The 18,271-nt window shown below is 39.1% G+C and overlaps 1 protein-coding gene across 5 annotated transcripts in view; it reads left to right on the forward strand.

The window, feature by feature from the left end:
* The window catches only part of LOC127453299 (ubiquitin carboxyl-terminal hydrolase 45), a 59,424-nt gene extending 42,232 nt beyond the window's left edge, over positions 1-17,192 (forward strand). For 4 of the 5 annotated variants that reach the window (XM_051719588.1, XM_051719590.1, XM_051719592.1 and 1 more), the window contains 10 exons: positions 2,643-2,724; positions 2,943-3,034; positions 3,310-3,366; positions 4,828-4,956; positions 5,296-5,965; positions 7,638-7,735; positions 8,003-8,089; positions 8,198-8,339; positions 13,860-13,895; positions 14,068-17,192. In XM_051719588.1, coding sequence (XP_051575548.1) covers positions 2,643-2,724; positions 2,943-3,034; positions 3,310-3,366; positions 4,828-4,956; positions 5,296-5,965; positions 7,638-7,735; positions 8,003-8,089; positions 8,198-8,339; positions 13,860-13,895; positions 14,068-14,198 — 1,524 coding nt within the window. In that variant the 3' untranslated portion in view covers positions 14,199-17,192. The remainder of the gene's footprint in view (positions 1-2,642; positions 2,725-2,942; positions 3,035-3,309; positions 3,367-4,827; positions 4,957-5,295; positions 5,966-7,637; positions 7,736-8,002; positions 8,090-8,197; positions 8,340-13,859; positions 13,896-14,067) is intronic. The other variant, XM_051719589.1, reaches the window with a different exon arrangement.
* Positions 17,193-18,271: the final 1,079 nt, after the last annotated feature.

Below are 18,271 nucleotides of genomic sequence, written 5' to 3' on the forward strand. Positions count from 1 at the left end.
GGGTTCTTTTAGTATAACTTCATATTTATTCTTAGTTTTCCTGACTAACCACTGGGCGCTACCATGATGATTCTAATTGCCGTGATGGGCTGTTTTCTAGTTCCATTCTCCTTAAGAAGCAATGAAAAAACTATCAATACACGTGTTCCAGACGGAGAACAACAACCATTTTAAGTGTTAGTTGGAGTAAAAATGAGTTCTGGCTCAACTTGTCTAGTTGTTGGCTGTCATAACAACTCCGAGTAGTTTATGATATCAGTGGAACTAAGCCCTGTCCATAGCCTCATGTCATTTACCCACTCCGTACACTTTGACAGGTACTGAGGCTCTGTCAAAAAATGGTCATTGCGACTCTCTAAGTATTGGCACTATGAAGCCACGTGTTTTTTGGCAATTTTTACTAATTTAATTAGCTAAACATCACATAATCCACTAAGAACATGCACCAATGCGATTTAAATAACGAAAACAGGCTTCCATTATGATTCGTGGAACACTTTTGCGTTCAAGGTGGATAGAACAAGAAACTAAAATTTGACCCAAATCATCAGGGGACATATACGTATGTTTTACTTCAGCCTATGCTACAAGATACATTGTGTATAGGTAATTATTCAGTAGCAAGTTTGTCTTTTTGTGCTTTGACAGCTTGAATGAAGCCGATTCAAGGCTAGAAAATGCATAATAATCGTCGCCCTTTCTAATCTTAAGTTGCACCACTTTAATTTTCCATACACCTACCTGCGAATTCATCAACGTCTGGTTTATTTCTTCATTCTTGAATAAGTACCAAAATCTTTGTATGAATTTTTTTTCCTCTATTCACCGCACTAACGCATTCTGTGTGCAATACCTGTGTCTTGTCCTACCCTTGACACACCACGTGGCGTGTCACTCGTCATCCGGTGTGTGACCAGCTTTTTCTCAGCAGGATGCTCTCATTCTTTTTCATTGTATGTATAAACTAAACCAGCCACAGCAAAGGCCTGCATTTGCAAGCTGACAGATTCTGTGTGGTTGACCTCTGCCTGGAAGATTTGATTTAATAGGGTGTTGGTTATATAGGGCCTAGACTTAACTTGTGGATCCCTTATTCTGTACGTGCCCAGAGCCAGGGGCCAAGACCTTGGCAACCCCACCAGTGGCCCTCACTGCCCTAAGAAAACGGGTGCAGAATCGGCCGATGAGCCCCAGGGTCAGCCAGGCCCATTCAGATGTGTGAATGTGGACAGTTGTGCCACTTAGGAACCTTGCAAGTGGCGCGACTGGCCTCATTGTGCATCCTGGGAAACAGTCAGCTGCTTGCTGAGGCTTTGTGATGGAGGTCCCGATCTGCCTCCCTCTGCACTTAGGGAAGGCTGAGAGGCAGAACATAGGAAACAGTCTGGCTTAAATGCTTCTTGTTATTTCAGCATGTGTGTTTCAGCTTATATGCAAACACCAAATATATCTGTATGATTTTTATGACATAAAAGAGAGCAGTAGAAAATACACATACTGATGGAGAGATATAAAAATACAAAAGTGGCATGGAAATACAGTACATGGAAAGTTTTTGCGCAAAAGGTTTTGTTATCATTTCAACTTTAAAGTGGGTTAAGTTACAATCAAGGTTATGACATTTATGATCATTTGCTTTTTAAAGGTTAAGTATGGTTCATATTTCTTCGGTTCCTCTCTAAGCTATGGTGTAACAGAGCTGAGAGCCCTCAAGTCAGCCACCAAACATGGACACAACAATATTTATGTTGATCAGCCAATAAGATCAGTGCTCACAATATGCTAATTAACAACAATGAATTATCACCAAGTAGCTGTTGAATAAAAATGCTGAGAATGGGCTGCTCAAGTGAGCTCAACTTCTCAAGAGTGTGGGGTGGCCTAGTTATTTTAGGGTGCGAGTGTGTTTGTGTTGCAGCAGGGTCTGACATAGACGGGGGTTTTGGGGGTCTGAGTGGCTGAAGGAGAGGGATTAACCAGGCTTTTGACCTAAATAGCCTGCCCTGAGCGTGGGGACAGGATAATGAGGAGACCGGTCGAGCCCCACAGACAGCGCCACCATGGCCAATTATCTATTGATTGGTGCTTTACTGGGGCTGTGTCTTCTAACAGCTCTCTCACCAACACAGTCACTGACCATGTCACCTCTGATTAAGACTACAGGCACAGTCCTACACACACACACAAACCTTCAGAAGTCTTAAAGTCATTTTTGCACATGCACACAATATACACTATACAGTGTGCATGTGAAGCCCACACGTTTACTTTTCACCAAGTAAATGTGCTCATGGCCTTGCGGTATAGTGTGGCTTAGTTTATTTATTTCAATACAAACTACAGGAAAAAAAAAACAGGTTTTACCAAGGGTAAACCGTTTCAAAACTGAGGGAAAAGGACCATCATGGCACTTAGAGGAACTTACTTGATTGCTTATAAATGTCAGGAAATTCAGGATTTTTTTCAAAAATAACAAAAATATCACATTGTTATTATATACCATTTTTAATTCATTATTAAAAGATGAAAACTTATTTTACTGTCTCCATTATTGAACATGAAAATAATGCGCTCTCTGTGACAACAACATTTTGAGCTTCATAATCTAACAAAGGGCCATTATATTGTGTTTACATTGACAGCGGATTAAAGCAGGCATCCTCAAAGCCTTTAACAACCCCACTGAGAAGACAGCAGATGACGAGACAAAACGACAAGTGAAGGGTACTCTATCTCTGAGTGTTACCTGCATTTCACATCACTCAGAACAATATTGCCATCTAGTGACAGCTTAATTTAATAAAATACAACACTATTTAAATAAGTTTTTGTTTGGGAAAAAAATGATCTTTTATTTGCATTCTCTATATTTACATGCATGTTTATAATAGAATTGTTTGAATGTATATTTTTTCCCCTTGTTTAAATGTTATGGTCCACAGCTTATGGAAAGGAGGGTGTGAAAATGAATTTTGTTGATCGCATTTTTGTCGGTGAGCTTACCAGCACCATAATGTGCGAAGAGTGTGAACATGTAAGAATTTCTGCTTTATTATGTACAATGTCAAGAAACAAACTCAGATTATGTTCACAACTATGTAAAAAAAAAAAAAAAAGAATTTTGTGAAAGGTTTAGATTTTTATAAGACAGTAATACATTATTTAAAAATAATAATACTTTATTAATCTATTAAAAAATGTATATTTTAATTAATGTAAATGTAATTATAATAAACAACATTTTTAAAGTCCATCGATGTAGAGTACTACTCTGGATTCTTCAATCTAACATGTCTGCTTCACTTTCAGATCTCTACAGTGACGGAAGCATTCATTGACATCTCCCTTCCCATCATAGAGGAAAGGGTGAGCCCCGTCTCAATTTGCTGTCCCATACCTTGTGCAGTAACACATTAAAACATCTATACATTTTATGATACACAATTTAAACCAGCTCAGTTAGATGTTGTGGAGTGTTTGGGGTATAACTTCCTGCCTAATCTCGACTGAAAAAGGGCTGGGTAGCTTTCATCAACTTTCTGATAGGTATAACCTTGGCAAACAAGACTTCTTCAGATACTTGCAGGTTAGACATGATTTTGATAAGAATATTCGATGTGAGAGAGGATAAACGTACCTTGGTACAGATATGAACAGTAAGGTAGTATCACAAATGTATTCTTGTTTAATGTTAACAATGGACCACTCAACAATGGATATGAAACAGAAATGGAAAAGAGAAGCCAACATAACTATATCAGAAGATGAATGGCTGAATTTATGTAAGACACAGGCAGCCACGTCCAGTTCAGATGGCTGGAGGGAAATTGTTTGCAAAAAATACAATTAGTTTCTTTATTACTCCCAAAATAAAACGTGTAATCAGGTGCCCAAAAATTTGAAAAATACTGGAGGAATTGTGGAAATGAGATGGCAGATCATTTTAATATTTTTTGGAATTGCAAGATGATCCATTCGTATTGGCAAGATATACATGGAGAAATCAATAAAACAATGGGTTTAGACCTTGAAGATAATTTCAGAGCAATGTATCTGGGTATTATTCCTATAAAGATTAGATCCAGATATTGAGAATACCAGATATCTTCTCAATATCCTGATTGCATTAAAAAGGCCATAACAAAGAAATGGATGAAGGAAGAGCCTCAGACTAAAACGGAATGGAGAGAGATTGTGAATAATATTTACAATAAGGAAATCATAACCTTTTCAATAAGACAGTGTACTGACAAAATGTTGGCATATTGGTGAAGATAGTTGTTATTAGGCGAAAAGAACCTGTAAGCAGAATATCTAACTCAGTTAATAGAACTATGGATATGACATATCTGAAAGTGCTGCATGATGAATATAGATTAAATGTGATTGTGCCGTGGGCTGTTTGTCATACGTGCAGAATGATATATCGGAATAATTTATGTATATGTGGACTTTAGTGTTTGTGTAATCTTGTGTACTCTTGTGTTGGATCTAAAAGTAACCCTTAACACTACATGAACTAACAAATTGAAACAGAACCCAGTGTAAATGTTCTGTCTATAATATTGGATTTGATATCTAAGATACTGTTTATGGTGACTACTGTTTTATTTGTATGGTTTTGTTTGATAAAGTTCTTTACACATTTAGAAAACCAAAAAAATTAAGTTAAAACAACAACAACATCAACAACAACAACAACAACAAAAAAAAAAACACCTATACCTTTGCATAATAAATATGTCCCTTTACTGAATGCTCATAATGGTTCACAGCTGTCTTGGGTTGAGTCAAGTGTTTTGAAAGGATGTCAATTGTTCTGCCCAGATCTCTAAGCCCACAAACCCTGGTAGACTAGGGAAGAGTGGGCGGGAGCAAGATGCTCTGGTCCCCCACAGCGAAGATTCATCAGGTGCCCACTCACAGGCCAGTAGAAACAGGAGACTGAGTGGACAGGTAGGTGGAGACATGATTATGGAGAAGAATAAGTAGTTTTATACATGGGCTGTGTCCGAACCTTGAAAAATTAAAGTCATTCTAAATCATTAAAAAGAGCAGAAGTCTCCTAAAAATTACCAACGTATTCACTGGGGGATGCACAGTAGAATAGTAGATATTATTATCATTATTAGCAGATGTAAAACAATATTATTAGTGCTAGATTACATAAGAGACGACAACATACTGTTTGAATAAAATATGATGAAGGTTGAAAGGCTTGAGAATTGATAGTTGAAGAAAGAGGCAAATTGTGTGGGTTTAAATGACTTCGTTTGTGTGCGTGTACATGCTCAGAAGGTGCAGAGTCGGCATTCGTCCACTTCTCATGATGACAGGGGAGCAGACTCTGTCTCTAGCCGACAAGATGAGGAGCTCTGTGTGGCTGGGCGTGGCCTGGCCAGTTCCCGGGCCGACACAATGGGCAGCCAATCAGACAGCAGCGAGAAGGATTCCAACCTGCAGGACAGCAGTAACGATGCGGATAGCGAGGCCTCAGAGAGTGAATGGTCTCCTCGAATCCCATCCAGTCACAGTAGCACCTCAGATAATGTCTTAACTGCCATGGCTACACCCACTACGGCACACCATCCTAAGCCTAGCCTGAACCCAAGCTCAAGCCCCACTCCTATGCCCTCCCCTCGACCTCAACAGGGCGGAGCTGTAGAGCATCTTGTCAGTGCTGTGTCCAAGCTGGGCCTGGTTCACACTTCCACTGACACTCTACCCAACAGCCATAGACCAGATGAACAGACTGAGATCCGGGAAAGAGAGAGAGATCGGCAGAACCACCAAGGGGCCTTCCAGGCTCTTTGTCACAGCTACACACCCAGCTCTAAAGAGTGCTCTGTGCAGTCCTGCCTGCACCAGTTCACCTCTGTCGAGCTGCTCATGGGTAACAACAAACTCCTTTGTGAGAATTGCACTGACAGGAGGCAGAGACAGATGAAGAGGAGCAGTGGTGCAGGTTAGTGCTTTGTCTAAAATAACATACGCATACAGTGGCCACCAAAGGTATTTGGTCACCCAAGATACAGTGCATCCGGAAAGTATTCACAGCGCTTCACTTTTTCCACATTTTGTTATGTTACAGCCTTATTCCAAAATGGATTAAATTCATTATTTTCCTCAAAATTCTACAATGAATGGGAGAAACTGCCCAAAAATAGGTGTGCCAAGCTTGTAGCATCATACTCGAAAAGACTTGAGACTGTAATTGGTGCCAAAGGTGCTTCAACAAAGTATTGTGCAAAGGCTGTGAGTACTTATGTACATGTTATTTATTTATTTATTTATTTTTATTTAATAAATTTGCAAATATTTCAAACAAACTTCTTTCACGTTGTTATTATGGGGTATTGTTTGTAGAATTTTGAGGAAAATAATGAATTTAATCCATTTTGGAATAAGGCTGTAACATAACAAAATGTGGAAAAAGTGAAGCGCTGTGAATACTTTCCGGATGCACTGTACACTTCAAAATGTATGAATGGTGTTACACTAGATTAAATACCAAAAATAGAGCCAAATTACAATAATTTTAAAGAATGATGCCATAAGCAGCACACTGTTCAAGGAAAAACTTTCACAAAAAGAAGTTTGTTAGATTTTAAATTATAAACAACTTGTATACTGTTCTAAATTAAGATGGAAAGTTTTTGGACAATTTATGCTGGTAAATGTTAGTGAACATGTTCAGAGTGCATGTGATGAACAATGTTACTCTGCCAGGACACCTTTGTGAACTTGAGGGGAACTAGCTTCATACTTTCACTAAAATGGCTTTGGGATCAGTTGTTTAAAATTGTGCAAAAATGGCTAAGGAAAATGTAATTATTTCTCAGAAATGTATAGCATCAGTTGTTTGCAGAGGTGGCTTGTTTTGATATTATCAAATGCAGTGTAAGTTTTTTTGAGGCCAATATTTGTACTTGCATATATATATATATATATATATATATATATATATATATATATATATATATATAGTATATACACCGATCAGCCACAACATTAAAACCACCTGCCAAATAATTGCATGGATGATTGTTGGTGCCAGACAGGCTGTTTTGAGTATTTCTGTAACTGCTGATCTCCTGGGATTTTCACGCACAACAGTCTCTAGAATTTACTCCAAATGGTGGTAGAAACAAAAAACATCCAGTGAGCGGCGGTTCTGTGGATGGAAATACCTTGTTGATAAGAGAGGTCAACAGAGAATAGCCAGACTGGTTCGAACTGACAAAGTCTACAGTAACTCAGATAACTGCTCTGTACAATTGTGGTGAGAAGAATATAATCTCAGAATGCTATTCTGAGATGCGGGTTGGCACCGTTTTGGTGGCACGAGGGGGACCTACGCAATATTAGGCAGGTGGTTTTAATGTTGTGGCTGATCGGTGTGTGTGTGTATATATATATATATATATATATATATATATATATATATATATATATATATATATATATATATATATATATATATATATATTTGGAATGGATTTTATGGATATATTTATTTAGGTTGGTCCAGCTATAATGTAATTCCTCCTATTCAATTCTCACATTTTCTGCCATGTCTCTGTAGTTCTCCTTACACATATGTTGTATGTCATTTGTTTTGTATTTGTATGTTTCAGAGAAGAAGGCTGAGAAAATGTACACCAGCGCCCGGAAACAGATGCTTATCTCTGCACTACCTCCAGTGGTCACTCTCCACCTTAAACGCTTTCATCAGGTTTGAACTCTCAGTATACAGCTGTAAATACCACCCGAGTAGTCTGCATTTGTGTCACATAAGTACTTGTTTTGATGCATTGTAGGCAGTTTATCACTCAAACTTAACTGCAACATGTATCTTGATTAGTAGAAATAGCGCGTGAAATTTCAATTGATTAAAGAGTCATTGTGATCTTTGGAATCAAGTGACAAAAGAATACTATGAAAAATCTGTAATCATGGCGAGCAAGCTCATATATGAGCATCATTGTCTCTGTCTTTGCAGGCCGGGATGAATCTGAGGAAAGTTAATAGACATGTGGACTTTCCTCTTATTCTGGACTTGGCACCTTTCTGCTCTGCCACTTGCAAGGTACTGATCACTGTAATAAATATCATTCAAGACCAGCGATTTCTGAATGCACACAATTCTTCAGTGTGTAAGTGTATGGTGTTGATTTTGTATTCATGCCTGTGGCAGAACCTTGGGTCAGGAGAGCGCGTGCTTTACAGCTTGTATGGCATTGTGGAACATAGCGGATCGATGCGAGGGGGGCACTACGCAGCCTACGTAAAGGTCCGCTCCCCCCAGCGCAAATCTGGACAGCGTCGGAACCAGTCAGGTACAAAACCGCCCAGGCTGCACCTACCTACTATAGTTTCCATGTGCTTGTCAATGTGCTTTCTTTGCAGCTGGTTCTGAAAGACCTGAAAAACAAAGTGTTGTTTGCAGCTCGGCTTTGGAAGCCCATTCACTGTAGCCTTGAAGATAGGGCTTGTTCAGTAAAGACCAGGCAGTATTTGTTTGGTGTTGATCTATAGATGCGTTTTTCCCCGCTCTGTACTCAAGGAGACAGCCTACCTTTCAGCAACATTTGTAACCAAAAGTGAAAAGCCCAGGGAGACAGAGCTGTGGAAATTATTGTGCTCTCTGGTAGTTAAGTGCCAGAGAGGAGAACTTAAGGCTGTATTGTTGCAAGGGTATAATGAGGTTATGAGGTCTGCACAAGTGCTGAAAGGCTTCTTGAACAGCAGCAGGGGCAGAAAATCAATTTTGCCCTGCTTGTCTCAGTTCTCGTCTCCATGCTTTTTTCATTGTAGATTTTTTCTTTAGATTCCATAAATCTTTCATTCTTAAACTCACTTGGTCCTGTTGCATGCTAAAAATTCAAAAACAATATCTAAAGGCAGGGGTGTCCAAACATTTTTGGTCAGGGGCCAAATGCATAAAAAAATAAGGTGCTGCGGGCCGCATCGCTATGATAATAAAAAAAAAAAAAAGGCTAGATGCTACTGCATTGCCACTATGCATAATCTTTATATTGCACACTTAATAGATTATTATTTATTTTTATTTTTTTTTATTTTGGGGAGGGGGGGGTTCCCTTTTTCACCCAATTTGGGATGCCCAATTCCCAGTGCAGTTTTTAAGTCCTCGTGGTGGCGTAGTGATTCGCCTTAATCCGGGTGGCGGAGGATGAATCCCAGTTGCCTCCGCGTCTGAGACCATCAACTCGCACATCTTAACACGTGGCTTGTTGAGCGCGTTGCCACGGAGACATAGCGCGTGTGGAGGCTTCACGCCATCCACCGCGGCATCCGCGCTCAACTCACCACGCGCCTCACAAAGAGCAAACCACATTATAGCGACCACGAGGAGGTTACCCCATGTGACTCTACCCTACCTAGCAACCGGGCCAATTTGGTTGCTTAGGAGACCTGTCTGGAGTCACTCAGCACGCCCTGGAATTCGAACTAGTGAACTAGCGAACTCCAGGGGTGGTAGCCAGCGTCTTTTACCACTAAGCTACCCAGGCCCCCCACTTAATAGTTTTGATCATAATTTGTGCTATACAAATAAAGGATAGGTTATTTTACTCAAATAGAACACTTACGGAATATGGAACAGTGATGTGTCTTATATGAAATATTATACTCACATATGCACATTTGTATCTTTCTGGCATGCTTTCAGTTCCACCACAAAGAACATATAGAGCAGTTACTGCGCAGTGTCGGGTGTGGCCCATCACAATGATCAGAATCAGATGACATTTTCCTGTTATGAAGTTATGCAAGGAATTACTCTTTACTTTTCAACTATTCAATTGTTGTTTCCGTTCTGTTGTTAATTGCGTTACAAAAACGATTTTAATTTGATCAAAATTATTGCACTTCATTTGATTTTGTAGACGCACAAGTGCAAGCTGAGTGTGCTCAATGGTGCTGGAAAGCCAGTTATCATTTTTCTTTTTTCTACGAAACATAAGAACGAACCAGTTAATTACATCATACTTCCCACATTCTGGGAGAGTATTCTCGGTTTGCGCGTCTTTGTGCGGGCTCAATAAACTCTGTGCAGCCACTCGCACAACAGCAGCTCTACTTAGTTGTATGATGTGAGGTATCAAGACATGAACTAGAACAATATGAGTAAAGTATCTGATTTGATGCCAATCCTTTAATAAATGCATCATTCTTTTTGCATGTTGGAAATCTGGTGGCGACTTGGGCAACACAGAATGCACTAGTGGAGATGATGTACTGTGAATAGTGGCTGTACGTGATAGCGACATCCAGTGTCCATAATTTTAATTCCATATAATTTTTACGTAGCAGGCGAAATTCTGTTATATTTTTTAAATCTTTCACGGGCCGCATCAGAGCAGTCAGAGGGCTGCAGATGGCCCATGGGCCGGACTTTGGACACCACTGTCTAAAGGGATAGTTCACCCCCAAAAAAATTCTGTCAGCATTTAATGACCTTTCTTTTTTTTGTGTTTTGTGGAACACAAAAGGTAATGCTTGGGGCCATTCACATAGAACAAGTTTTTGTGTTCTTCTGCACTGTTTTTCAATTGTTTTTATTTGTAAGCATGCAATCTTTGACTGTTGCCCTGCATCTCGCTGTTTTCCGCACACACTTTTTTAGATGCCGTGACAACTTTTAAAAATGTGTCTGTAGACACTTGCACACTGTTCTATATTTGTTGTGCTGCATATAGATTTTTAAATGCTAGAAAGCATTCTGCCTGAATGGCCACTTGGGCACTCATAGTCACCATTCACTTTAACTGAATGGGTAAAATATGCAATGAAAGTGAATAGTGAATGAGGCTGAATGATTGCATGGCATCATGGTGCCGCGGATGGACACCTCAGTGTGGAGCTCTCCAGTTCTTTTGTTGTTTTTGTTTGTTTGTCCTGTGTTTAGTAATTTATTTCAGATTAGTTTTACCAGAGACGAGCTGCTGAATATTTGGAGGCACACACCAGACAATCTTTTACTGGTTTTTGATTATTCTGACATTTTACTGGACATTTTAGTCGGAGGAGCAGTGGTGCTGTACAAGTGCGTTAAAAGACGCAAACGAGGGAGGCAAGCCAGCATGCTGGTCAAGATCCAACAGCGTGGCTAAGCATCCATCTAACGAATCTCCGCTCTCTTTCTAACAAAATGGACAAATTACTTCTCCTCACCAGCAAAAATAAGGACTTTGCAAATTCTGCTACACTGTGCTTCATGAAAACCTGGCTGAGTGAAACCATTCCGGACAGCGCATTACATCTACCAGGTTTCCAGCTGTTCAGAGCGGATCGCACTATGGAGTTAACGGGGAAAATGAGAGGTGGTGGAAAGTGTTTTTACCTCAACGAATGTTGGTGTACAGATGTAACAACGCTGAAGAAGATGTCCTAATTTAGAGGTGCTCATCAACTGTAAGCCTTTCTACTCGCTGCGGGAGTTTTCCTCGTTTATTCTTGTGTGTGTTTATATTCATCCACAAGCATGTGTGAGTGCAGCGCTGCAACAGCTGGCTGAAGATCACAGACTCGAAGCAACAACACCCAGACTCAACTATTATTATTCTTGGAGATTTTAACAAGGCATTTGCCAAAGGTTTCACTCACACGTGAACTGCCCAAATACAGACAGCACAGTATATGCCCCACCAGAGGTAGAAATACACTGGATCATTTCTACACAACAATAAAAGATGCATATCGCTCTGTCCCTCCAGCAGTTTGGGACTCTCTGATCACTGTCTGGTTCATCTTCCGATCTACAGGCACAAACAAAAATCTGCTAAACCTGTTGTAAGGACTGTAAAGAGATGGACCAATGAAGCAGAGCTGGAACTACAAGCCTGCTTTGACTGCACTGATTGGAGTGTTTTTGAGGCTGCAGCCACAGACCTGGACGAGCTCACAGATACTGTGACATCATATATCAGTTTCTGTGAGGATATGTGCATTTCTACTAGGACTTATTTAACATATAACAATGACAAATCATGGTTTACAGCAAAACTCAGGCAGCTTTGTCAGGCCAAAGAGGATGCTTACAGAAGTGGGGATAAAATCTCGTATAATCAGGCCAAAAACAGACTGACAAAGGAGATCAGAGTGGCTAAAAGAAGCTATTCAGAAAAGCTGAAAAAACAGTTTTCAGCTAATGACCCTGCATCCGTGTGGAGAGGCCTGAAAGACTTTACCAACTACAAGACACCATCCCCCAACACTGTAGGGAATCAACAATTGGCTGACAACCTAAATGTGTTTTACTGTAGATTTGAAAAGCCTAGTCTCACACCCCCTCTGACCTTCACAGCACACAAACATTTACGCCTCCTGCAATCCCCCTCTTCACCTCTCCTGCTACTCAACCTGCACTTAAGATCTGTGTAGAGAATGTGTGCCACTGAACCCTTTCTGGATCCTCTGCAGTTTGCCTATCGAGCAAACAGGTCTGTGGATGATGCAGTCATTATGGGACTGCATTACATATTTCAACATCTAGACAGACCGGAGACTTATGCAAGGATACTATTTGTTGACTTCAGTTCTGCTTTTAACACCATCAACCCCACTCTCCTTTGGACTAAATTAACCCAGCTCTCTGTTCCTGCCTCTGTCTGTCAGTGGATCACCAGCTTTCTGACAGACAAGCAGCAGCTAGTGAGAATGGGGAAATTCACCTCCAGCGCATGTACTATCAGCTCTGGTGCCCCCCAGGGATGTGTACCCTCCCCACTACTCTTCTCCCTGTACACAAATGATTGCTCTGCCAAGGACCCCTCTGTTAAGCTCCTGAAGTTTGCGGACAACACTACAGTCATCTGCCTTATCCAAGATGCAGATGAGTCTGCATACTGAAGGAATTTGAACAGCTGGCCATCTGGTGCAGTCAAAACAAGCTAGAGTTGAACACGCTTAAAACAGTGGAGATGATAGTGGATGAAACCCCAGCATCGACCCCGCTCACCATTCTGAACAGCACTGTGGCAACAGAGTCATTCAGGTTCCTGGGCACTACCATCTCACAGGACCTGAAGTGGGAGACCCACAAAAACATTTTGAAAAAGGCCCAGCAGAGGATGAACTTCCTTCACCAGCTGAGGAAGTTCAACCTGCCACAGGCGCTGCTGCTGATACAGTTCTACTCAGTAGTCACTGAGTCTGTCCTTTGTACTTCTATAACTGTCTGGTTTGGTTCAGCTACCAAGTCAGACATCAGAAAACTTCAAAGGAGAGTTCAGACTGCTGAGAGGATTATTAGCACTCCCCTACCCACCCTACTAGAACTATACACATCCAGAGAGATTAAAAGTGCTGGTAAAATCACTTTTGTCCCCATTCACCCAGCACGCTTCCTTTTTGAACTGTTGCCCTCTGGTCGGCGCTACAGAGCACTGAGCACCAGAACAGCCAGGCACAGGAACAGTTTTTTTCCCTCAGGCCATCCACCTCATGAATAGTTAAAACTGCCCCAAATACTTTCCTTTTGTCAATACAACCATATGCAATATTCAATCCATCCGTTCCTACTTATATCTATATTTCATTTATATTCTTTGACATATCCTACCTCTTCTTCAATACATTATAACACCTGTACATAAGTGTATATCTGTATATAAAATATTCAGACAACATTATTGCTCTATTGTATATTTCTCTTTTTTCATCTGTTATATGTTATTTATTTATTTTATTTCACTATATGTATATATGTTTGTATGTATGTATGTATATATGGTTGCATTTGCACTGGAAGCTTCTGTCACCATAACAAATTCCTTGTGTGTGTGTTTCTTGTGATTCTGATGGTACTGCATAAAATCTCCTTTTGTGTTCCATAGAAAAAAAAAGTAATATGGGTTTGGAACGACACGAGGGTGAGTAAATGATGATTTTTTTGGGGGGGGGTGAACTACCCCTTTAATGTTAGCAGGTTTCATTGAGGAATAGTAGCGCAATCAGGATGTGGAATGTTTTTGTGATAATGGTCTACCTCACTGATTTTTCTTCCTCTGAATACCAACACCTCTGTGTGTGTTTGTGTTGTAGGTTCCAGAGAGGCCAGTTCAGCTCCACAATGGCAGTGGGTGTATGTTAGCGACACCAACGTACAGACTGTACCAGAGTCCAGAGTGCTTAACTCTCAAGCTTATTTACTATTCTATGAAGAGGTGCTTTAGAGCCAGATAGCTGCGTGAATGTGTAACGATCCAGATGAATGCTGGTGACAGGCAATATCAGCTTGGACAACACCGGGCACTTACTGCATGCCTACATCAATGTATTTTAATGTAAGAAGGATTGCATATACTAAATACAAGCTGGCCATTAAGCTCTAAATCTGTTGGTTTATTCATTATTCAAAGACGATCTGAATTGAGATTGGTAAAGGGGAGAGATTATTATTGATGTAAAATAATATACTGAAATTATTTATATTTTACAGCTAATGAATGACCATAACATATATATTTTTTGGTTTGTTTGTTAAATGGAAATGTTGGAAAAATGGCCAAAGATTCAAAATGTGTAGAATATATAATATGAGAGGGACATAGGAAAAATGAGCATTGTGCCAAAATCATCTATTGTCTCAAACCTCTGATATGAAAGGGAACCTCTGCACAACATGCAGCTGTCTGCTGTCACACACATACACTCACCGGCCACTTTATTAGATACACCTGTACATCTACTTATTCATGTGATTATCTAATCAGCCAATCATGTGGCAGCAGTGTAATGTATCAAATCAGCCAGTTTCGGGTCAGGAGCTTCATTTAATGTTCACATCAACCGTCAGAATGGGGAAAAAATGTGATCTCGTAAAACAACCAATGAGTGGCAGTTCTGTGGATGAAAATGCCTTGTTGATGTGAGAGGTTGCCTCAGAATGGCCAGACTGGTTTGAGCTGACAGAAAGGTTATGGTAACTCAGATAACCTCTCTGTACAATTGTAGTGAGCAGAATAGCATCTCAGAATGCACAGCATGTCGAACCTTGAGGCGGATGGGTTACAACAACTGAAGACCACGTTGGGTTCCACTTCTGTCAGCCAACAACAGAAAACTGAGGCTGCAGTAGGCCTACCATTTGTGTACCTCAGCAGAAATCCAGATTTGTCAGACCAGGCAATGTTTTTCCAATCGTCTACTGTCCAGTTTTGGTGAGCCTGTGCCCACTGCAGCCTCCTGTTCTGTTTCCTGTTGTTAGCTGACAGTAGGGGTACCTGGAGGGGTCTTCTTCTGCTGCTGTAGCCCATATCACCTTCCTGTCAACTTGGACTAGACTGGCCATTCTTCTCTGACCTCTGTCATTAACAGTCCATTTTCGCCCACAGAACTGCCGCTTGCTGGATGTTTTTCGCACCATTCTCTTTACACTCTAGAGACTGTTATGTGTGAAAATCCCAGGAGATCAGCAGTTACAGAAATACTCAAACCAGCCCATCTGGTACCAACAATCATGCCACGGGCAGAATCACTGAGATCACATTTTTCCCCATTCTGATGGTTTATGTGAACATTAACCGAAGCTCCTGACCCATATCTGCATGATTTTATACATTACACTGCTGCCACACAATTGACTGATTAGATAATCGCATGAATATGCAGGTGTACAGGTGTGCCTGATAAAGTGGCTGGTGAGTGTTTATACGCACAAGCACATAAACGCATTGTGATTTGCTTAGAAAGAAACAATACTACATTCACAAGGTTGCTTGGTTACCATATAAATTGTAATGTATTGGGGGAGGGGGGTTGCATTTGCACATTTTGCTTTGGTTTACAAGATTTAGACACGTATCAATTATAGCTTTCATAGAGTTTTTTAATGAATCAAGACATTGACAGTTATTTGATTGGATTGACTGCAGTGGGCATAAAATTGTATAAACTTAGATTTTGTTAATTTATTTCTTGTAAAACATATTTCACAATATCTCAGTCTAATAGTTAAGGAGTTGGTGCAATATTCTTGGACTTTGTAAACAAAATTTGCCTTTTTTTTTTTCTTTTTTTTTTTTCCAGAATTGAATTTGAATTGAAATCTAATATTTTTTCATTCATGACTTTTCAACTACTACAGTGCCTACATTTAATGAGGGCTGAAATTGTATGTGCATGCCTTTAAGTATTAATATCACAGATCATATTGCAGTGTAAGGAGAATGGTATGTGTGTGTATATACTAATTTGCTAGCCTATATACATATATGTACATCTTATAAAGAAATGTATCTTGTTCTGTACTGTTTATTCTGTGTGCCCAGCAGATATTGTAACACCATCGGTTTGTATGGTGTCTAAGACTGCAGGGTTCTTCAAGCTTTTCTTTTGCTTGAATTTTGTGAACATAATCAAATATAAATCTGAGTCTTTTAAGATGATAATTTAAATACATTTAGATGAAGAAAACCTTTGAGCATTGTATTTGAGTGGATTTTTAATTACTCGATTGCATACATGGCTCTAAATTGCTTTTGGGTCTTGCATGTCTTATTTCTTTCTTCTTGAGACTCGTCTGCCATTAGCCTCTGCCGTCGCCACAAATCTCAGGATGCCATTTTCACTCAGTCCACAGCTGCTATTAGCTGTGACTGGTGCAAAGGCTTGCTGTTTTAGAACATGTCACTGACTGGTGAAGAAGAGGTGGGTGTGGAATCAAGAAAAGGGCAATGTCTGAAACAATCTGGTCCTTCTGCCTTATCCCTCTCCTTGTTTCATGACATTTAAATCAAGCTGTTAGACCGTTATCAGTTATCACCAAGTGTAAAGACACCAGCAAGAATGTGCAATGTTTGTAAAGAGAGTGTCTATTTTTTAAAAAGCAGTGCTCTGGTTCAGGGACATTGTGTTTGCAGATCAGATGTGATTTAATCTTAATGATAGGATGTGTTCCCAGTCTTATGTATTGAGCTTGTGTTTTATGTTGAAAATGCCAGCGAAATTATTTGGAATTTCTGGTTTATTCAAATCTTGGGTTCTTTGAATACCACACATTTGTGGTTTATTTTTTCATTTCAGAATCTTTAGTTGCAATGTGGTTTTGAATTGCTAACTGCGACATCATCACAATGTATGCTAGCCTGTATCAATACCACTCAGCTCTCTTTTCTTTGAGACTAAATTAAGAATTCAAAAACTGTAATTAAAACACTGTAATTTTTTCAAGTTTGTATTCATTATGTCCAGTATATTCAGGGTCAGTAGTTGACCCCCCAACCCCCTACAGTGTTAGAACACTATCTTTTCAAGAGAGAAGCAACACATAGAAAAACAAACAATAGTTTATTTTAAATCAGTAAATCAATGAATAACTCCGTTAAGTTGGACAGCTCACCTCAAGAGCTCAACACATGTTTGTCTAAAATCATTAATATGACTATTGATTACATAATATTATTTTAATATGACTCACATAATGTATGAGTAATTTATTGTCTGAACTTTTACCTATATAAAATACAGGATAGGCTACTGTATAAACAAATATAAAAATCTTTACTTATATAAATGTAAAACATCTTAATCACATAAATGATAGGAACTAATTTTAAAATTGTCTTGGTTTGAATCGTATGTAGGTGTAATGGGCCTAATAATAGATATTTACAATTATTACACATATTATTATACATTATTTTGTTACTGTATGAATGTAGAGATATTGGTATATAGTGTGTATGAAGATTATAAATTAATATCTCTTTTTTTAGTGTGCTAACCTAGTCAACTAGCATAGCTTATTATAGGCTTACACATATTAAAATGTAGCTTGTACTTGTCACTATTTACTGAAACAAATATATATATATATATATATATATATATATATATATATATATATATATTTTTTTTTTTTTTTTTTTTTTTAAGTTGTCTTCACCTTAACAGATTTTAAACATCAAATGTCGTGACAGAATCTATCATTGTTGGTCAAGAATTTGATCGTTTATTTTAGATGTTACACATTTGTGAAATTAATTATAAAATTACTAAGATTCAGTAATAACTCTGTGCCAACCAACCCCGGACTCCCCAAATATTTAAATTCATAACCAGCCATTTGAGAAAATAGACCCCAATTAAATAATGCCCATGTTTAAATAATATATTCTGTCGATATTGTTTATTTTAATACATTTTTTAAACCAAAGTTTATAATAAATAGTCACGCCACAGAACACATTTCACCTGAAATTGCTCACACATTTTAACGATTTGGATAGATAATTTAATATTTAAA

This window comes from Myxocyprinus asiaticus, chromosome 15 (assembly GCF_019703515.2).
Source record: "Myxocyprinus asiaticus isolate MX2 ecotype Aquarium Trade chromosome 15, UBuf_Myxa_2, whole genome shotgun sequence".
Lineage (NCBI taxonomy): Eukaryota > Metazoa > Chordata > Actinopteri > Cypriniformes > Catostomidae > Myxocyprinus > Myxocyprinus asiaticus.